We start from the raw sequence: 23,667 nt of genomic DNA, 5'->3' as shown, positions 1-23,667 counted from the left end.
CTGGAACAGAGCTCACACGTCAATACTGATCTGCAAATGAGTATGGTTTTTTGGTTTCTTTTTTGTTTTTTGTTTTTTGTTTTTAATTGAAGTGTAGTTGATTTACAATATTATGTTAGTTTCAGGTATACAACATAGGGATTCAACATTTTATAGAATATACTCCATTTAGAGAAATGCAAATAAAAACAAACAAATGGGACCTAATGAAACTTCAAAGCTTTTGCACAGCAAAGGAAACCATAAACAAGACCAAAAGACAACCCTCAGAATGGGAGAAAATATTTGCAAATGAAGCAACTGACAAAGGATTAATCTCCAAAATTTACAAGCAGTTCATGCAGCTCAATAACAAAAAAACAAACAACCCAATGCAAAAATGGGCAGAAGACCTAAATAGAAATTTCTCCAAAGAAGATATACAGACTGCCAACAAACACATGAAAGAATGCTCAACATCATTAATCATTAGAGAAATGCAAATCAAAACTACAATGAGATATCATCTCACACCAGTGTGCTTTGTGACCACCTAGAGGGGTGGGATAGGGAGGGTGGGAGGGAGGGAGATGCAAGAGGGAAGATATATGGGAACATATGAATAACTGATTCACTTTGTTATAAAGCAGAAACTAACACACCATTGTAAAGCAATTATACTCCAATAAAGACGTTTAAATAATTAATTAATTATTACAGGACTTCCCTGGCGGTCCAGTGGTTAGGACTCCATGCTTTCACTGCAGGGGGCACAGATTCGATCCCTGGTCAGGGAACTAAAATCCCTCATGCTGCACAGTGCAGCCAAAAAATTAAAATAAAATAAAATAAATTAAAAAATAAAGTTATTACAAATAAAGGCAGAACACTCTGACGTAAATCACAGCAAGATCTTTTTTGATCCACCTCCTGGAGTAATGAAAATAAAAATAAACAAATGGGACCTAATTAAACATAAAAGCTTTTGCACAACAAAGGAAACCATAAACAAAACAAAAAGACAACCCAAAGAATGGGAGACAATATTTGCAAATGAAGCGACCAACAAGGGATTAATTTCCAAAATACACAAACAGCTCATGCAGCTCAATATAAAAAACAAACAAACAACCCAATCCAAAAATTGGCAGAGGATCTAAATAGACATTTCTCCAAAGAAGTGAGACAGATGGCCAAAGAGCACATGGAAGGATGCTCAACATCACTAATTACTAGAGAAATGCAAATCAAAACTACAATGAGGTATCACCTCACACTGGTCAGAATGGCCATCATCAAAAAATCTACAAACAATAAATGCTGGAGAGGGTGTGGAGAAAAGGGAACCCTTCTACACTGTTGGTGGGAATGTAAACTGGTACAGCCACTATGGAGAACAGTATGGAGGTTCCTTAAAAAACCAAAAATAGAACTACCATATGACCCAGCAATCCCACTCCTGGGCATATACCTGGAGAAAACCATAATTCGAAAAAATACATGCACACCAATGTTCATTGCAGAACTATTTACAATAGCCAGGATATGGAAGCAACCTAAATGTCCATCAACTGAGGAATGGATAAAGAAGGTGTGGTATGTATATACAGTGGAATATTACTCAGTCATAAAGAGAACAAAATAATGCCATTTGCAGCAATGTGATGGACTTAACAGACTGTCATACTGACTGAAGTCAGTCACAGAAAGACAAATATCATATGATATCACTTATATGTGGAATCTAAAAGAAAAGGGTACAACTGAACTTATTTACAAAACAGAAGTAGAGTCACAGATGTAGAAAACAAACTTATGGTTACCAGGGGATAAGGGGAGGGATGGCAGGGAGGATAAATTGGGAGACTGGGATTGATACATACACACTACTATATATAAAACAGATAACTAATAAGAACCTGCTGTTTAGCACAGGGAACTCTATTCAGTACTCTGTAATGGCCTATATGGGAAAAGAATCTAAAAAAAAAAAAAGTGTATATATATATGTATAACTGATTCACTTTGCTGTATACCTGAAACTAACACAACATTGTAAATGAACTATACTCCAATAAAAATTTTTTAAAAATAGTTATTACAAAATAATGGCTATATTTCCATGTGCTATACAATATAACCTTGTTTATTTATTTTATACATAGTAGTTTGTATCTCTTAATCCCATACCCTTATTTGCCTCTCCCGCCTTCCCTCTCCCCACTGGTAAAAAAGAAATTTTAACCAGCTAATCACCTTTGGAAGATGCTAGAGAACTCATTATTCTGAAAACTGATAGGTAAAAGGAAAGAATTAGGTGTTTATGTGTCCTTCCCACACAAAGTTTATTTCAGGGTAACCAAATATTTGACAAGGGGAAGCTTATTTGTATAGAAGTATTTGAGCCAATTAAAGAAACAATAGAATTTTAAATTGCCATTTAGCAGCCCCTTATGAAATAATGAAGCTAGGCCATCACCAAAGACTACTACAATGGTTAATTTTACGTGTCAACTTGCCTGGGCTAAGGGATGCCCAGATAGCAGGTAAAACGTTATTTCTGGGTGTGGTTGCAAGGGTGTCTCTGGAAGAGATTAGCATTTGACTAGGTAAACTGAGAAAAGATCACCCTCACCATTGCAAGTGGGCATCATCCAGTCTGTTGAGGATTTGAATAGAAGAAAGTGGTAGAAATAGGGCAAATTTTCTTTTTAACTCGAGCTGGGACATCCATTTTTTTCTTGTCCTCAGACATTGGCGCTCCTGGTTTTCAGGTCTTTGGACTTGGAGCGAGACTTGCATCATTGGCCCCCTGATTCTTGAGCGTTTGGACTGGGACTAAAACCACTGGCTCCCTGGTTTTCAGGCCTTTAGAATCAGACTGAATTATACCACCAGCTTCCTGGTTCTCTAGCTTGCAGATGGCAGATCATGGAACTTCTTGGACTCCTTAATCTCATGAGCCAATTCCTGTAATATATCTTTATCTATCTATCTATCTATCTATCTATCTATCTATAGTTATTAAAGCCATTAAGTGAAAAGCTGAAGAGGAATTTTTAAGTGGATGAATCAGGCTAAGAACACTTTAATATCACCATAAAAGACAATCAGTTATTATGGACAAACTAATATGATGAAATAGGAAGTGCAAAACACTACCTAAGATGGACAAAAAATCGACATGGAATCTCATAACACCTCTAGAGCTCACTACCAATTTACAGAAAATACAGGAGTTAGAGAACTTCAAACAACACCATGGGAGGGACTTCCTGGGTGGCACAGTGGTTAGGAATCCACCTGCCAATGCAGGGGACACAGGTTTGATCCCTGGTTCAGGAAGATCCCACATGCCGTGGAGCTACTAAGCCCATGCACCGCAACTACTTAGCCTGAGCTCTAGAGCCCGTGAGCCACAACTACTGAGCCCACATGCTGCAACTACTGAAGCCCACATGCCTAGAGCCCATGCTCCGCAACAAGAGAAGCCACTGCATTGAGAAGCCCACGCACCGCAATATGAGTAGTCCCCACTCGCCGCAACTAGAAAAAGCCCGCGCACAGCAACGAAGACCCAATACAGCCAAAAAATAAATCAAAAATTTAAAAATAAATAAATAACACCATGAAAATGCAATCAACAAAATTCAGAATTTGGGGGGAAATGACCTAGTTTCTTCAACAAATAAATTACAAGAGGGGAAAAAGAGAAATGGAATCCATAAGAGAGACTTAAGAGACATAGAGATTGAATGCAGCTGGGCACCTTGTTTGGCTGGTAGTTCTAACACTTATGTGACAAAAATTATTAAGAAAATATTAGCAAACAAAATCCAGCAATATATAAAAGGAATTATAAACCATGGGTCCCAGGAATACAAAAATGGTTTAACATCCAAAAAAATCTATTAATGTAATATACCATATTGAATAAAATAGAACTATTTGTAGAATAATGTAGAATAAACCACATGATCAATTGATGCAGAAAAAGCATTTACAAAATTCCACACCCAATCATGATTTAAAAAAAAAAAAAAATTTCAAAACACTAGGAACAAAGGGAACTTCCTCTTAAAGGATATCTACCATAAACATACAGCTAACATTACACTTAATGACGTAAGACTGAATGTTTTCCTGCTAACAGGAATAAGGCAATGATGTCCACTCTATTTCTATTCAACACCGTATTGAAGGTTCTAGCCAGTGCAGTAAGCAATGAAAAGAAATTAAAGGTGTAGAGTTTGGAAAGAAAGAACAACTGTCCTTATTCAGAGATGGCATGATTTTGTATGTAGAAAATCCTATGGAAACTCCCCAGAAAACTACCAGAAATACTATGTAAGTTTAGCAAGCTTACCAGATACAAGATCAGTACACAAAATGGACTGTATTTCTGCAGACCAGCAACAAACAATACTTAAAGTGAAATAAAGAAAACAATTCCATTTATAATATCATCAAAAATAATTAAATATTGGGACTTCCCTGGTGGTCCAGCGGTTAAGACTCCGTGCTCCCAATGCAGGGGGTCCGGGATTTGATCCCTGGTCAGGGAACTAGATCCCGCATGCTGCAACTAAGAGCCCGCGTGCTGCAACTAAAAAAAAAGGATCCCGCATGCCGCCACTAAGGATCACGCATGCTGCAACTAAGACCCAGCACAGCCAAATAAATAAATAAATATTTAAAAAATAATAAAATATCTAGGAATAAATTTAACAAAATAAGTGGAAGTTTTATACACTGAAATCTATAAAACACTGCTGTGAGAAATCAAGGAATACCTAAGCCAATGGAGAGGTATACCAGGTACTTAAGTTGGAATATTGTTATGATGGCACATCTTTCCAAATTAATCTATAGATACAATGTAATCCCTAACAAAATAATGGAGATTTGTAGAAACTGACAAATGTATCCTAAAATCTATAAGGAAACATAAAGACCAAAATAGCTAAAACAATTTTAAGGAAGAAAAACAAAAGTACGAAGACTTACACTACCTGATTTCAAAACTTATTTTAAAACTATATAAATCAAAGAAGTGTAGTATTGGCATAAGTACTAGCATATAAATCAATGGGATAGACAAGAAAGGCCAGATATAAACTTATACATTCATGGTCAATTGATTCTCAATAAACATGCCAAAAGTAATTCAATGGGGGAAAGGATAGTCTTATGGTGCTGGAATAATTGGTTAGACATACAAAATACAATGAACTGTATACTTACAATGCGTGAATTTTTTGATATGTAAATTATACTTCAATAAACAGACAGCAATTAAATAATTTTTTCTTACAATTATCGGAAAATTAGGATAATTTTTTTGTTTTTGTCCACACCGTATAGCTTGCGAGATCTTAGCTCCCTCACCAGGAAGTGAACCGGGGTCCCCAGCAGTGGAAGCGCTGACTCCTAACCACTGGGCCGCTAGGGAATTCCCAAATTAGGACAATTTTAACACTGTCTGGATACTTGGTGATATCTAGGAATTATTATTTTTAAAAGTGTGATAATGGTATCATGCTTATGTGTTTTAGAAAGTCTTTAGTTTTAGATTTATGTATTGAAATATTTTAGGATGACATGATATGATTTGGAGAATTTGCTTCAAAATAATTGAGGGGGAAAGAGAGTGGGTAGGGACATAGATTAAAAAACAAAAGACAGGTCTTGAATTTTTAATTACTAAAGCTTGGTGATGGCCACATGGAGGGTCATTATACTCTTATTTTTACTAAGTTTTGTGAAAGTTTGTAATTTCCAAAATTAAACAGAATTTTTACAAAGACTTCTTCTGTATGTGCTGTTTTTGTTACAGTCCTACAGTTACTCAAAAAAAATCATGATCAGTTTCAGTCATCAGCCATTCTGCACCTGGCACATTGAGGGTGCGTAACACTTTGCAGTTATTATTTGTTTCTTTATGTGACAGAGGGAGCACAACTCCCATAGAAGTAGCTCCCAACATGATCTAAAAGCCAGCATCATCACGATTTATGAATGATCTCTTATCTGATACTTTTCTTAATTTACTTTTTATTGAAGTATAGTTGATGTACAATGTTGTGTTAGTTTCTAGTGTATAGCAAAGTGATTCAGTCATACATATACACTTTTTCATATTCTTTTCCAATATGGTTTGTTACAGGATTATCTGATACTTCTGAGCTCATAAGAGAATGAGCACAGTAACCAGTTTTTCTGTGGAAATTCATCTAAAAACAAGCCTAAAGCTTAGGACTAAGCAGATGGGCTGGAGTTTCACTGGCTCTGTGCTAAAATTAATTAGCTAGTTTGAGAGATAAAGCATGTTAAAATATCAATTCAGAACAAATAAAAATTGCATTACATGGTTTAAGTTCTACATATTAAGGCATCTGTTTTCTAGTATGCGTTCCTAGAGGTTAGGGACTTGTGTCTTGTTCAGTATGTGAGCTGCTACATTGTACAGGAGATGCTCAACAGTTACTAAGGTCAGTAACTGTTGCTGAATTTATTAGGTCAGTTGAAAGGTTGGGAAAATTACCAATTAAAATGGGTTCTTTTTACCTAAAATATAACAAATTCTTTATTTTCAGAAGTGGTTCCCACATCTGTTAGAATGGCTATCATCAAAAAGACAAGAAATAACAAGCATTGGAGAGGATGTGGAGAAAAGGGAACACCTGTGCACTGTCCGTGGGAACGTAAACTGCTGCAGCCACTGTGGAAAACAGTATGGAAGTTCCTCAAAAAATTATAAATAGAACTACCACGTGATCTCATAATTCTACTCTGGCTATTTATCCAAAGAAAATGAAAACATTAACACGAAAAGATATATGCACTCCCATGTTCATTGCAGCATTATTTACAATGGCCAAGATATGGAAACAACCTAAGAGTCCACTGACAGAAGAATGGATAAAGAAAATATGACATATAGAAATAAAAATCTATATATCACGCTTATCTATACACCAAAATATTATTCAGTCATAAAACAGAATAAAATCTTGCCATCTGCGACAACATGGATGGACCCTTAGGGTATTAAGCTGAGTGAAATAAGTCAGACAGAGGAAGACAAATACTGTAAGATCTCACTTTTATGTGGAACCTAAGAAACAGAAATCAAAACCAAGCTTACAGAGAACAGACTGGTGTGCGACAGGTTGGTAGGGGGTGGGGTGTGGGCTAAAGGGGTGAGTGGAGTCAAAAGGTACCAACTTCCAGTTATAAAATAAATAAGTCATGGGGATGTAATGTGCAGCATGGTGACCATAGTTAATAATATTATGTTGCATATTTGAAAGTTGCTAGATCTTAAAAGTTCTCATCACAAGAAAAAAAGAATTCTGCAAGTATGGATGGTGATGGATGTTAACTAACTAGACTTACTGTGATCATTTCACAGTATATACAAATAGCAAATCATTATGTTGTACACCTGAAACTAATGTTAAAAAAAAAAAAAAGAGTAGCTCCTTTTGGCCCCACACCCTCCACCAGCGATAAAAACAATATTTACTTTCATTTACAAAGGGATAGATCTTGAGCTATACCAGGAGAAATGTAACCCCTCGATATAGGCAGGGGCATCTTAGTCTGTCGTATGTATTTGGCTTGGATATACTCTATCTAACCAACTCCCCCTACCATGTGTGCATGTGCATGCATGCACTCACATGCTCTCTAGCCTACTTAATACTACGCCACCACTCATTGACTCCTCTTTCCATTACTGACACCAAGCTTTATTAACTACCTATTTCAGATCATAGTCTGTCCACTTCTCTCTTCCCCACTGCCTGATCTTAATCTGAATATCTCACTCAAATGAGACTTTACCACTGTGCCTGCCTCTGATTTTCCTCCTCCAAGCCAACATAAACTACAACTGCGAGTGTCATTCCCTTATTTAAAACCTTCCAATGGCTTGCCATTGTCCTCAAAAGGAAACAGAAACTCTTTAAATTGATTTTTCAGGGCTCTTCTATGATCTGGTCCATTTCATCTCCACTTCTCAACCCTTGTTCACCACCACCACCACTTACCATACACAATAATTTGTTTAAAGAATTTCATATACACAATTCTTCCAGGTTTGCGTATATGTGTATGTTGTTTTTCCTGTCCCTAATACTCTCCCCCTCCTCCACACACCAATCCATACTCATCTTTCAGCTCCCAGCTTAAATGTCATCTTGAGCACTCTCATAGCCCCCTCATTTACCCCAGAAACAGTATTCATCATATTGTATAATTTTCTGATTACTTGTCTAAATCTTCCATTAGACTACAAACCAGTAGTCTAGTGCACCCAGAAGAGCGTTTGGCTCAATGATGGTATGCAAATCTTCAGTAAATTAACAACTTTTTTTAAATGACACCTAATAATGACTTAAATTAGCTTCAAAACCCTCAATTTGGTTTCACATAATCTGTAGGATTTTGCTTCTTCATTCTACCCCAATTTCAGCCCACAACTCTTACTTACCTGTAGAGATGTGGTAGAGATTGCCACTAAAATCCATTCTCTTCTTGCATAACTAGACCTGGCTGCCCAAGTAGAGACTACACTTCCCAGTGCCTCTTGCAGCTATATGTATTCATGTGACCAACCTACTGTCAAAACAATGTGAGAAGTTATACAACTTATTTACTTAAAACGGCTTAGACTTCCAAAGCCCACCAATTCAGGGACTAAAATGAAAACAACTGAGTAATCTCAGAAGCCATATTTTGAAAACGGCAAAGTCAGTTAGAGCCCAGGTCCTCGAAAGACTGCATGGAGGACAGCACAGGACACTTAAGTGGTGAGAAATGTGCTAGCCTTATCAGAGCCATCACATTTTGGGGTCTCTTTGTTACAACTATAACTACTATAAGGCCTAATACACAGGATACAGAAAGGCAGATGAAATGGGAGACTTCAGATTTTCAGAAAAACTACATAGACCTAATAAAATAAAGATTAAAATTTCCAATATCAAAAACAGATTATGAACCAAGAGTCATAGAAACTAATAATTTTTGAAACTAGTTAAAAATATCTTCCTTAATGAGAAAGAATTGATATGTTGGGACTTCCCTGGTGGCGCAGTGGTTAAGAATCCACCTGCCAATGCAGGGGACATGGGTTCGAGCCCTGGTCCGGGAAGATCCCACATGCTGCAGAGCAACAAAGCCCGTGCGCCACAACTACTGAGCCTGCACTCTAGAGCCCGCAAGCCACAACTACTGAGCCCACGTGCCACAACTACTGAAGCTCATGTGCTTAGATCCCATGCTCTGCAACAAGAGAAGCCACCGCAATGAGAAGCCCGTGCTCCGCCACAAAGAGTGGCCCCCACTCACTGCAACTAGAGAAAGCCCGGGCGCGACAACAAAGACCCAACGCAGCCAAAAATAAATAAATAAATGTGTGTGTGTGTGTGTGTGTACACACACACACACACACACACACACATAAAGAATTGATATGTTATCTGAGGCAAATTAACAAAATCAGAAAGTAAAAATAATACGAAAGAGACAAGGAAAAAGAACTTACGTGTCTGTGGTGCCCATAGGTCATGTGCAGTTATAAGCCAGCAACTAGGGTAACTGCCATTCTACATGCAACTTCTTATCCCAAGAAAAGCTAGCCCAAGGATAATGGGACAAATGATAAACAATAGATCACAAACCAACTTCAGAGGTCACAGACCAGCACCAGGCAGCTCAAAGACAAAATGGGCAGATTCTGTACTTAAAAACATGCCCCGCTCACATGGAAATAAATGCCTAACAGAATGAAGATTTTGAAAGATTTCTGAAGATTTAAAAACTTCAAAGATTTTATGGGGGACTTCCTTAGTGGTCCAGTGGTTAAGAATCCGCCTTCCAATGCAGGAGAAGCAGGTTTGATCCCTGGTCGGGGAACTAAGATCCCACATGCTGCGGAGCAACTAAGCCCGTGCACCGCAGCTACTGAGCCTGTGGCGCTACAACTAGAGAGAAGTCCACACGCTGCAGCGAAGAGCCCGCGCGCTGCACTGAAAGATCCAGTATGCCGCAACGAAGATCCTGGGTGCCACAACTAAGACCCAATGCAGCGAAATAAATTTAAAAAAAAAAAACCTTTAAAGATTTTAAAAGAGTAATGAGAAAAATGACCGAGAAAACTTAAAAGAAAAGGCTCTGTCACCCTCCTTACAAAGAAGCTACTTCAAGATCCCTTAGGTTCTCAGAAAAGAATGGCCACTGGCAAGGAGACAAAACAAATTATTAGAATTCCATGGCCACATTTATCTATTTCAGGGCCAGCACAAAAATACCTACTAAAAGCAGAACCTCTTTTTAAAATTTTTCCAATGGTGAGTAGAAGCTTAAGAGCCCCAGTTTTGCATGGGTTCAGATGCTGACTCTTACCACTTACTGGGTGTCATGACTCTGGGTAAATTATGTAACCTCTCTGGGGTTCAAGTTTTCTTACCAGTAAAGGCATATTCCAACTCCTTTGACAGCATTCAATAAAATTGCAATGGTTTAACAAAATAAATCATGTATTTATTATTTATGGCAAGCACTGTACTAAGAAGCCATTATTACTGTACCTGTTTATACTTTCACTCCAATGGGGTTTTGTACTTTGTTTTTTAGATAACATCTATAGTTGACACTGATTTTGAAGCAGCTACAAGTTTCCTTTAAGTTAGGAACCTAACTTAAACCTGAGTTTAAGACTCAACTACTGAGCCTGCACTCTAGAGCCCGTGAGTCACAACTACTGAGCCTGCATGCCACAGCTACTGAAGCCTGTGCGCCTAGAGCCTGTGCTCCGCAACAAGAGAGGCCACCGCAATGAGGCCCGTGTGCCGCAATGAAGAGTAACCCCCGCTCACCGCAACTAGACAGAAAGCCCGTGCGCAGCAACGATGACCCAATGCAGCCAATAAATAAATAATAAAATTACTAAAAAAAAAAAAAAAAAAGCCATCACTAGACTTCCCTGGTGGTCCAGGGGTTAAGGTTCTGCACTTCCACTGCAGGGAGTGTGGGTTCAATCCCTGGTCAGTAAAGTTCCACATGCCATGTGGTGTGGCCAGAAAAAAAAACAAACCCAAAAACCATCACTTGCTCAGGTTTTGAAATTCAATTTTAAATTGTATTTGCTGTTTCCTACTCCAATTTATCCTTCTAGATAAGGGGGGGTCAGCAAACTTTTCTGTAAGGAAAGGAATAATCAGTAAATTTTAGGCTTTGCAGGACTTATGTCACAACTACTCAAGTCTGCCATTGTACTGCAAAAGCAGCCAGAGACAATATGTAAACAAATGGGAATGGCTAATCCAATGAAACTACAAAAACAGGCAGTGGGTCTTAGTTTGCCAGCCTCTGTTCCAGATGATATGCAGGATTCAGAGAAAATGGAAAAGGTAATTAGATATTCTAATAATTAGGAGAAAGTGTTTTTCTTTTTATATCTCCAATATTTGACAGTTACAAAATATGCACATGCTGCTATCCCTAAGGTTAACACTAAAAAAGTTAGCCACGTTTAATATCTAAACTTTTCAAACTAAAAGGATCAATCACATTTAAATTTTAGCCTTTAGGGCTTCCCTGGTGGCGCAGTGGTTAAGAAACCGCCTGCCAATGCAGGGGACACAGATTCAAGCTCTGGTCCAGGAAGATCCCACATGCTGTGGAGCAACTAAGCCCGTGAGCCACAACTACTGAGCCCACGTGCCACAACTACTGAAGCCTGTGTGCCTAAAGCCCATGCTCCAGAACAAGAGAAGCCACCACAATGAGAAGCCAGTGCACTGCAACGAAGAGTAGCCCCCACTCGCCGCAACTAGAGAAAGCCCGTGCGTAGCAACAAAGACCCAATGTAGCCAAAAATAAATAAATAAATTTATTAAAAAATAATAATAATTTAAGCCTTTAGTAGAACCATTAGCCTGAAGTATCTTAATAATTGGAAGAAAATGAGATTCATTTATAAGTTAGACGTTTAAATTACAAATATATAGATAATTACTATTTTGAGAAAAACAAGTAGAGAGAGGCAGATTTCAGAAAGCACAACCCAAGGAAAATACAAGACCACCAATCATGAAAGCGGTTTTACCATTTACAGTTACCCTACTTGGAAAATACTTTGCTAAGAAATAAAGTAGTAAACATAGTTGGTTTTAAAGTAATGACTTTATTAATAAATATACATCCATATGATGATGTAGATACAAATCATGAACACTACTCCATTCCCATACACATAATTGCACACGAGTAGCTCAAGTTCATGGACATAAAAACATACACAGTATCTATTCAGACTTTTTACAGCAGAGAACAGCGTGCTTATATCAGTTAACTGGTAATTATTTTCTCCATAATTACCTGTGGAAAAAGGAAACTGTGAAACTCAAAGAATCAAAGTGGTCTGATTACTATAAATCACACGCTTGATTTACTATAGCATTAAATTTTCCAAAAATTAAATACATTATTTGTGAGAGCACAGATTTATCTACGTGGGAGTAGGGGGGGAAAGCAAAGGAAAGATTTAGATACATCCTAGAGTTTAATAGCATATAGTTAAGCTATAATAAAATCAAAAACATAATAGCATCAAAATATCTTACGTTCAAGGGAAAAAATGTTTTGAACAACTGTTGTGAATTCTTATATTGATAATTTACTATAAAGGGATCATAAAATTTTACTGCATATATAGACAATGACTGGCAGAGTAGCAGTTATTGTCAATATCCCCTGAATTGTTCTTTTAAAGCATCTTAGAATATAAAAGAGAAACTTTTTTTTTTCTTCAGTTCATACACTGGTTTTTCTTACATTGGATGAATCACCTTTAACCTAATAAATGGATCCAGATAATTTTTTTTCCTCCTTAATTCAAAGAAACACTATTATTTCATGAAAATATACATGTAAATTCACATAAACATTAGTTTGGAATGAATATTACTTTTACTACTTTAACAGATGTTTCTTTTAAAAAGTAAATAAAAAATATAAAGAATTTTTTAGTCTAACTGAAATACTGATTTTTAAAACATCCCCAGATATTAAAAATTAATCACTTATTTTCTTCCAATACACTGTGCTAGCGTTTTTTTAAATATCCAGTGCAAAACTCCAAAGATAGTATCAAAATCATCCCACGCTAAAGATTAGTTATGCAAGGTTATAGCTGTCAAAAAATGGAAGTTTCATCTGTATTAGCTCCTAATTTGTTAATATAAGAATAAATAAGGCATGTTAAAATATTTTTTAAAGAAAAAAGTAAAGCAAACTTACTTGAAGAGCAGATCATTTTCTGACCAAAGTTTTAATATAGAATAGTGAAACCTATTTTGTGAAGAACAGAATTACACAATATAAAATTACTAATTTACCTTTCAAGGAACAATCATACAGTGGGAGGAAAAGGCCAGTTTTCCCCAACTGATTATATTAAAGTATAGGCAATTGTTTAACATGCTATTTCAGTGTTTATCATGACAAGAGACAGTGTTACAAAAGATGCACAATGTAGTCTTTATAGAGAAGTAAAAATATTTTGTATTTTAAGACTTCATTCATGTTATCATTTAGATGTCTTTCTCTTCATCATGGCACCAACAAACTGTTCACAAGGAGAAAAGGAAGTGCAATCAGGAGATGCTCATCAGCATACAGATCTAATACTCCAGGTAACGACTCACATGAACACAGAAAATTCAGCTTTTTAAATGATGTTATCCATTCACAAAAGTAGCCATTCGCCCCCCCCTTTTTTCCTGGGACATAGCTCCTGATGTTAATAAACACTGTTATGAACATACTTCCTTTAGTTGATCTCACCATTTCATTAACTTGTATATAAGATTCATCATACATTAACACACCTGCTTTATCTTCTGACACACAGCACAGCACCACCGAGTAGATGTGCTGGAGGATGGAGAAAGGGGGAGGGGAATGAATGTAGAAAAAGGCAGGGAGAAAGAGCATGTATAACAAAATCAGGAAAGCAAATAAACCGAAAGGGAAATGTCAAATGGGTGTACTATAAAACACAACCTGCAACCGAACCCTTGACAGTGATATACATAATTCCATGGAAGAACATTTAATTAAACAACTGTTTTCAGCAATTCAAAAGAGGATTTCTAAGCAGCCAACTGCTGAACATCATCTTGAGAAACAACTAAATGACAGATACATAATAAAAGTGGATGGATGAACATATGAATACAGACGTAAGCATCTGTGTGTGTGTCAGAAGTTATACTGTTCTAAGTAAATTATTTAAAAAGTTTTATATTTTAAGCTTCTGCAAGAAGAAACTCTTGTAGCAATTTAGCTGCCAGAATGTTACAACTGATTATGTAGTCATCCAACATTGTTCTCTATGGTTTGTGCAAAGCTAAAATTGTTGAGGTCACTGTCTTAGATGCCAGTGCACACACAGTCCCCACATACAATGCAACACCTCTTACTGTAAAGAGCAGCATAAAGTCCAGCTCATTGTGTCAGGCATCACTGGAACACCTGAAGGCTTGCTGCTTTTTTCCTGATAAAAAAGGTATGAAACATGACATCCATTTGCAGTCAGTTTGCAGTAACTGAGAGCAAGCCCAAACAACACAGTATGTGCCCTTTTAAAATTTTAATTATTTTAAAAGTTTTGGGGTCCTGCATATCTACATTATAATCTCAAAAGGCATTTAAGCTCACAAATACATATACACTGTAACTTTAAAGTTCAGTGGAATTTTTTTTTCCAAATCCGAAGTTTATAATAGTTTATTTTATTTAGAACTCAGAATAAATAAAATGTATATTAACAAAGAATATTACTTTCAGAAAGAGGGAAGAGAGACATCCCCCTGTCCCTTCTATACGTATCTACCCAATACGTTTTTTTCTTTCCTATCTATTTTGCTTCTAAAGCAAACACTGTCAGAAAAAAAATTTATTTTGAATGAAGTGGTCTCACTGGAGCAAACATGAGATTTTTAATTAAACTAACCAACATATTTCTTACATGTTTCATGCATAGATGGATTCCTATATACTTCTTAATATTTGGGTTCTGACAGTCAGAAAACTACATTTTGTTTATACCAGTTTTACGGTCTACCATTCAATTTTTGTCCTTTGGTAGATACAGACCCGAAACCACAGTAACTGCTAATGCAATGGGACAATTTATCAGAGAAAACTAAAAAATATTCTTAATGAATGAACATTAATAAATGCTTTAAGCATAATGCTTTAAAACTAAGTATATGAAAGACAAAATGTAGTAACTATAGCAACATGCAGACCTTAAGAATGTTTCTTTTCCTACTATATTAAATATGCTATTCTCAGAATGCACTGTATTCAATATTTCACCAAAAATGTAATGTGCAGTTTTTATAAAAAAGTTTATTTTTTTTTGTAAATATGAATTGTTTGTAGTGTTTGGTATACATGCTCTTAGGCAATTAAAAAATACACAACCTAACATGGCTGAAAGGCAAACACTAAAGAATTTTTAAAGGAATAATAGTTAAATCAATTAATGCCATGTAGATCAATAAATAGGAAGCTGCTTAAACCTAGAACATTAAAAATAAGATTTTTAACATATGAAATCTAAGTAAATGCCAAAGCATACAAATATCTGTGTCTTGTCTCATGAACATGTTACAAAAAAACCTCACAGCCACTACCTCAAGTAATCCTGAATCATTAGTTTGCTCTGTTCCATCAGTTAATAATACCTTAGATATTATCTTTATTATATTGTAAGCTTACTTCACAAGCTAATAGGTATAACGGTTTCAGTTGTTTAGTACATGAAGCATCTATTTAGAATGACCCAAAAGTAGTAATGAAATGAGACACAACCATAACTCTAAAGGAAAAGCAAAAATGATTTAAATAGGTGTTACACTTGAACCTATGTACAAAGACAATGCCACTGCTATGCCCTGAGTGCATCTGTCAGCATATGACAGTTTCTGAGCAAAAGCAGGAAAAAAAAATCAAATGGGAAAACAAATTTGGAAAGCCCAGGCCATAAAATCATGTATGTCAAAATAAAACCAAGAAGCTTTGGAATTATTCACAATCTTCCTTCTAAACCTGGCCCTCCTTTCCTGCCTCATTCACTCATTGGGCGGCTTGATTTCGCTGCTGGTTTCCTCTACGCCATGAACTGCTCTACCATGCATCATAGGGTAAGGAAAAGCAGCAGTCCCACAGCCATAACCAAGATCGGCAAGACGGGATAGAGCTTTAATGCTACCTGGAGGTCTCCCTGGGCTGACTTTGTATCCCGCAGCTTTAGTTGTACCCAAAGGTCTGCCTGGACTTGTCTTAAATCCAGCTGCTTTGGTGGTTCCCAGGGGTCTGCCCGTGCTGGTCCGGTATCCTGCTGATTTGGTGGTTCCTGAAGGCCGGCCACGCTTACCAGATCGGTTGAGATTTTTCTTTTTCTTTAGTTCATCTTTTATCTCTATGCTTCTGCCACTTGTAGTCTGCAAGTGTGTTTCATTTAATGGGTCTTGCCTCTGACAAGCCATTGGTTTGTGGCTGACTGTGTGGCTGTATTTGTTTTGCTGGGAGGAATATATGTCAAACTGATCAGCAGCTCTCATGGCATCTTCACTGAGGCAGGAAGGTTTGCCAGGCCCACAAAAAGCTGGATTACTGCTGGCAACGGGATGCATCATTTTCTACCAAAAATAAAAGACAAATATGCATAAATACACATATACAAATATATATCTGTATGACAGCATTTAGTGGGAAAACAGTCTGTCTTCCAACAACTATGCAGGCTCTCTAAAATTAGCTGACAGGCAGGACTCCAGACCACTTATAAACAAACACACATCAGCAGATTCAGATACTTTTTTTTCCCCTCAATTTAATCACTGGCAGGCACAAATGCCATGCAAGATAACTCTAGTTCTGATTTTGTAGTTACAATGTTCTCTACTTAGGAATTAGCAAAGTGTGTACATGAAATCTGTTACATTTTGTAGGCTCTTTTCTTTTAGACTACTAAATCCTAAAAAGATAATAATAAAGACAAGAATTGTTATTAACATGATTCTTTTTTTCTTAAGTTTCCCTAGCATTCTTAGAATGTCTTCCTTTGGCCTTTCATTATATTTCCCACATGTATACTTCTGATCTGGCCAGTTTTCACAAGGTGGACACTTCCTTATCATTATCATCATTTATTATTTATACAGAATCCTGAGTGTATGTTACACTTTACAAAAGATAGAATGTACCAAGGAAAGAACACAGTCTGTTGGGCAAAGGTACTGACTCCCTCTAAACTATTCTATCCAAACAGGAGGCAATAACAACATAAAGGGTAAACAAAGGTTTCCATTAGGGCTTCCCTGGTGGCGCAGTGGTTGTGAGTCCAAAAAAAAAAAAAAGAAAGTATTTTATTATGATTGTTACACATGTTTTTGTAGTATAAGTCTCTGTAGTTTCTATAAATGTTCACTTATTTCAGCTAATGGAAACTTTTTTTTTTTTTTGCGGTACACGGGCCTCTCACTGTCGTGGCGTCTCCCGTTGTGGAGCACAGGCTCCGGATGGGCAGGGTCAGCGGCCATGGCTCACGGGCCCAGCCGCGCAGCGGCATGTGGGATCTTCCTGGACCGGGGCACGAACCCGCGTCCCCTGCATCGGCAGGCGGACTCTCAACCACTGCGCCACCAGGGAAGCCCCAAACTTTCTGTTTTTAAAGTGTGGTTATCAAGACAAAAAGTTGAATGTGCCGCACTGCTTTCTCCCTTGACCATAAATAATGATGTGGATCTTCTTCCAAGAGCTCTGTGGCTTATTAACAAACAGTCCAAACTCTCTATCTGTGAATTGTTTCTCTATTTAGCCATATCGTTTAGACACACAGAAATGAGAGTCTATATAGACTACAGTATTATATTTCAATTACGTAAAAAACAAAAAAACCCACATGGGTTCCAATTCATATTTTGAAAGAGTCACAAATGTATACGAAGGTCCAGCCCCAAGTTGTTAGAAGTTCGCCTGCACCTTTCATAAATGTAAAATTGTACCAAAACCTCAGTTATGAAAATAGTTACTCCCAGAGGCTAAGAATAGATAATCAATGTGAGCCAAAACCACTGCAAATTTATTTCAGTTATAAAGGTAAAAGGAAATGGAAATGAAGTCAAAGAACTGAATTCAGTTACATTACTAAATATTTGCTGAGAATCAACAGATATAGAGCCACTGGCCAGCTAGCTTAAAGTCTTAACTATGAAGGAAAAACATTTACAACGAGAAGCTACTTGTTTATGGCAGAAGCCTTATAGACTTCAAAACATAAAACAAGAGTGAGCTAAACACAAACATTAAATGGAGTGATTCTTCACTTATTCCCCAAGGATAGAGAATGAGTTTATTATCACTTCATTTGCTCAAATTCTAATTTCAGATGAGAAATAAGAGATCTGATTCACTTTGTTATAAAGCAGAAACTAACACACCACTGTAAAGCAATTATACCCCAATAAAGATGTTTAAAAAAAAAAAAGAAATAAGAAGAGATCATCAAGATGTGTTCCAAATGTAATGATATTAGCTGAAAGTTTTTTCAGATTTTTCTATGTGCCAGGTAATAAGTTTGGCCCTTTGCACATTATCTGACTTAATCATCACTACAGTTCAACTCCATGGGGAACATATTGTTAGCTCTGTTTTACAGAAACTGAGGCAGGAACTTTAAGCAACTTGCCAGGGTCACACATTAGGAAATGGTAAAGCCAAATACAAATTCAGATAATCTGACTTCAGAACCAACTGGGGTTCTCAACAGCACCACTATCATTTGAGTCAGATAATTCTTTTGGGTGGGGGCAGGTGGAGGATGGGGTTGTCCTGTGCATTTTAAGATGCTTAGCAGCATCCCTGGCGTCTACCCACTCCACCCTCTTGATGTCAGTAGCTACACCCTCCTCTTTACCCTCCCAATCTGTGACAAGCAAAATATTCTCCAGACATTGCCAAATATTCCTTGGGGGTTAAAATCTGCCACCTATCATGGGAATCACTCAGCTATACTAAAATGAAAACAGAAAACTCAATTTCAAATACTCCTGTTGGTCTTCCCTGGTGTCACAGTGGTTAAGAATCCACCTGCCAATGCAGGGGACACAGGTTCGAGCCCTGGCCTGGGAAGACTCCACATGCCGCGGAGCAACTAAGCCCAGGCGCCACAACTACTGAGCCTGCACTCTAGAGCCCGTGAGCCACAACTACTGAAGCCCGCCTGCCTAGAGACCGTGCTCCACAACAAGAGAAGCCACCTCAATGAGAAGTCTGTGCACCGCAACGAAGAGTAGCCCCCGCTCGCCGCAACTAGAGAAAGCCCACGCACAGCAACGAAGACCTAACTCAGCCAAAAATAAATAAATAATTTATAAAAAAAATAAAACACTCCTGTTGAAGTTTTTATTCACATCTTAAGCTCCTACCTCTCCAAATATCCATAAAATCTGTTGATAACTTCTCCAAATAATCATAAAACCGTTCTGTTGATAACCTCTCCAAATATCCACAGAACCTTTCTATTGATAACATCTACAACATCTAAATCAAATAGATTTGTTTTCCAAATTGAAAAAAAGCCAACGTTGGGATTTGTGAAGGGACCAACCACATTCCTCTCCCCTACAAGTTATAAACTAACTGAGAAATATACACAGGAATTAGATAGGAATCAAAATACTAGTTTATTGCCAATAAAACTAGACTAGAGCCCACATGCAAATACAAAGAGAAACACACTGAGACCTTTGAGCAGATTATAAGAGAAAAAGTGGTCACTTTTTCTTTCTTTCTTTGGGCCGTGCCCTGAGGCTTGGACCACACAGTGAAAGTGCCGAGAGTCTTAACCACTGGACTGTCAGGGAATTCCCAAAGTGATCCCTTTTTCAATTTTATTATTCAGAAATCACCCTGCTGGAAAGCTCTAGTATAAAGACATAGAAAGGTACCAGTTCTCTTCCATAAGCAGCACTGCCAGTAAAGGGAGAAAATGTTTTTTCTTATAATCTGTTTCAATGGTTTATAGCTCATTCCTTTTAAGTTCCTATCACTAACTTACCAAAATCTTCCCTCTGGACCTTACTTCCTTTAACTTCATTTTCTCTTAATATATCAGAACATTCACCATCTATTATCACTCAGGATATACAGTCTCAGCTTACATTATGTTAGGCTTTCAGAAGCAAGATTCTGCCACATATCCTTTACTCAGACAACCAACACTGAAGAAAAACACACCATTTAAACAGTAGACCTGCAATAAAAAAAAAAAAATCCACCCATCTTCAACTACTTTAATCTTCTCCAGGAATTTATGAATTTGGTTTGCATTATGTTAATTAACTTCTGACACTGCTCACGTTTATTGAGGGCCAACTCCATGCAAAACACTATTCTAAGCATCAGGACACAAAATAGACAGGAGTAAAGCTCTTTATCCCAGGGAAGATAGTAAGATACTGACTTAAAGAACATTTCTAAAGGGCAAGTCTTCTATATGTTCTATATTTTCCTTCCCTGCTACCACCAAGAAATCAGTACAGTATTCTGCTTACTCAATTACTGATTAAGAAGCTGGACAAGAAATTTACTATGACTTTTACTCATGTAAATAGTTAAATAAAGGGGCTTCCCTGGTGGCTCAGTGGTTAAGAATCTGCCTGCCAAGTCAGGGGACATGGGTTCGAGCCCTGGTCCAGGAAGATCCCACATTCCATGGAGCAGCTAAGCCCGTGCATCACAACTACTGAGCCCGTGCTCTAGAGCCGGCAAATACTGAAGCCCACGCACCTAGAGCCCGTGCTCCGCAATAAGAGAAGCCACCGCAATGAGAAGCCCGTGCACTGCAACGAAGAGTAGACCCCACTCGCCGCAACTAGAGAAAGCCCATACGCAGCAACAAAGACCCAACACAGCCAAAAATAAATAAGTAAATTTATTATTTTTTTTAAGTTAACTGAAACAAGAAACAGAGCTGAAACCAATCCCTTTCTACTTTCAGGTGTCAACTTTTTAAGATGGGAGTCAGCACCATTAGATCCTTGTGTGCATAACCATCATACATAAACAGGCGGGCGCATACAGAATTTGTATGTTTTGTTTGTTTGTTTGCGGTACGCGGGCCTCTCAACGCCGTGGCCTCTCCCGCTGCCGAGCACAGGCTCCGGACGCGCATGCCCAGCGGCCATGGCTCACGGGCCCAGCCGCTCCGCGGCATATGGGATCTTCCCGGACTGGGGCACGAACCCACGTCCCTTGCATCGGCAGGCGGGCGCTCAACCACTGCGCCACCAGGGAAGCCCCAGAATTTGTATGTTTGTATGCAGTATGTGCATATACAAGCATTATTCCTACATTTAATAACGCCTCCCTGGTTCCACCTCAGGGCTCGCCAGCTAACTGTTCTTTCTTGAAAGACTCTTCCCATGCTATAGTACAGAGTTCATTGAAAGCATACAGGCCACATTTCTTAATAGAGTCAGAATGAATACTACATTTCTCGAAAGTTTGGGCTGAACGAAATCCAAGAATACAAAACTAGCAAAGGTTAATAATCTTTTAAAATAGTTCACTAAATATAAGGGAATCAACTAAGAGCTTCGATATATTTTAACTATGACTAAATTAGAATTCTTAAAAGCATATGCTAAAACTTGCCATCCCTGAAGCTGTTTTACTGCGTATTTAACCCCTGAAGTCTTTCCGTGGGCTGTTCTTTACGAAATAATTCCTTTTCCTTCTCTTGAATGTGGCAGTCATCACTGTCAACGTAAAGAACTATTTTTAGTAACTTCACAATGCATTCATTTTTAAACATGGAGAAAATCTTCCTTTCAAGAAAACCAAGTTCTGCTCTCTTCCGAGGAGCGAACACCACATAATTCTCAGAGGTTATTTCAGGTCATTTGACTTGTAACAACTAGCTAAAATCATATGCGATTTTATAATTCTAAATGAAAGTCCATTGGTGATCGACCTCAATCACTCAGAAAGTCTATTCAGCAAAGGCTAAAACAAATGCCAGTAGCGACGCATCCTGCTCCACCACGGAAAGTTCTGATACTAGGAGAGAACATAAATAACGGTCTTCTTTGTCTTCTTTCTACTCTTTAATTGTGCCTCCACGGCGCAGTTTCCCCAGTGCCGGAATCCTTATTTGACAAGAGGTGTTTAAAAATTTATTACCTGTTGTGCCCGAAAGCGATTATTAATGTATCAGCAATAAGAACTTTGCAGCAAATACACGCCCACACTAAAGAGAGGGTTGTGAACCCTCTTCAATAATCATAACTGATAGCCCGCTGTCGTGCATCGGAGTTCTGCAAGCTGGTCAAGTCCACAGGCCACTCCATCTAGACGTCCATCTCGAAGCCAGCAAACATTAATTTAAAGTGATGGCGGGGAGGAATGAGGATCCTGACCTCGCAAAGAAAAGAAAGGGTGACCCCTCCCCCCGCCGCAGGAGGAATTTCCCCTAAATAATGGCTTCAAGCCCGGAGAAGAGCAGGCTACGACCGGGGTCACTCCTCTCGCTCCGAGCTAGGCCAGAGCCCCTTCTCAGGCGCGGGTCGGAGACCTGTTCTCACCAGCTGGCTAGGCCCTCATTCTGGCCCCCTCCTTGCCTTCTCCACGAGCACCCGCCGCCCCGACTCTGCTCCCGGCCAGTCTGACAAACCCCCGCGCGCCCACCTACCTCAGCCGCCAGTAGCCCGGCCCCTCAGCGCGCCCAGGGGCTGCCCATCGGCTGGGAACCTCACGCTGGCGCCGCTCTCTTTCCAGCCCGGCGCCTCTACACTGCGCGTAGAGCCCAAGACAGAGGGAAAAGCAGGCAGGGCGGCGGCAGCGGCGAAGCGGACGCTGGTTCACAGCTCCGACCTCAACCACCGCTCACAGTGCACCACCGGACCGAGCAGGAAGAGGCCACCACAGCCCCGTGGAGCAAGCAGCGGCGTGCGCGAGCTCGCGAGTACCGCGCACGCGCACGCGCACGCACACGCACACGCACGTCGCGAGACCCAATCTCCCGCCGACGACCAGCACGCAAGCCTGGGGAGAGTAGCCCAGGGAGCCGGGCTGCGCTTGCGCGGCAAGGGGACGACAGGAGGTGGGGCTTAGGAAGGAGCTCCTTAGGCTCTGGTGCAGATTGCACGACCAAAGGGATAACTTCCTAACGTTGATTTTTCAACCCAATCCTGTGATGCTGGATCTACTACCGACCCCATTTTTCAGATTACAGGACTAATAAATGGTGGAGTCAGGATTTGAACCCAGCATTCTTGTTACAGAAACTGTGCTTTTAATCACCGTTGGCAAAAAGATTTATTAATCCCTTATTGTGCTAGGTGCTGCCCAAAGCACATTAAAAGGATTCAGCCTCTTTTAGTTACTTACGAATGGGTGGGGTGAAATCTCCACCTGCAAATAAAATGGGGAATATTCAGATAACATGAGGCGTTTGGGCCCTCAGTCCTAGCACCATGTAATAATGAAAAGCCTCATTTTGTGAAGCTAATATTAAAAGTTTAAGTTTTTATATCCATGACCTCCTCTGAATTACCATATTCTTCATTCCACCATCACAGGAAGGGATGGGACAAGAAC

General features: G+C 38.7%; 1 protein-coding gene across 2 annotated transcripts; it reads right to left on the bottom strand.

Annotated features, from left to right (window-relative positions):
• Positions 1 to 12,155: 12,155 nt before the first annotated feature.
• CUNH5orf24 (chromosome unknown C5orf24 homolog) lies at positions 12,156 to 22,993 on the bottom strand. 2 transcript variants are annotated; one of them, XM_024752406.1, is made up of 3 exons: positions 22,760 to 22,993; positions 16,274 to 16,703; positions 12,156 to 14,548 (listed from the first exon to the last, which is right to left on the bottom strand). In XM_024752406.1, the coding sequence occupies exons 2-3, from the start codon at positions 16,698 to 16,700 to the stop codon at positions 14,508 to 14,510; spliced, it is 468 nt and encodes a 155-aa protein (XP_024608174.1). In that variant the 5' UTR covers positions 16,701 to 16,703; positions 22,760 to 22,993; the 3' UTR covers positions 12,156 to 14,507. The 2 variants fall into 2 exon arrangements, with proteins under 2 accessions (XP_024608174.1, XP_024608173.1); XM_024752405.1 differs by having other exon boundaries at positions 12,156 to 16,703.
• Positions 22,994 to 23,667: the final 674 nt, after the last annotated feature.

Source organism: Neophocaena asiaeorientalis, unplaced genomic scaffold (assembly GCF_003031525.2).
Source record: "Neophocaena asiaeorientalis asiaeorientalis breed wild unplaced genomic scaffold, Neophocaena_asiaeorientalis_V1.1 scaffold204, whole genome shotgun sequence".
NCBI classification, from domain to species: Eukaryota; Metazoa; Chordata; class Mammalia; order Artiodactyla; family Phocoenidae; genus Neophocaena; species Neophocaena asiaeorientalis.
This window is presented reverse-complemented; position numbering and strand designations above follow the sequence as displayed.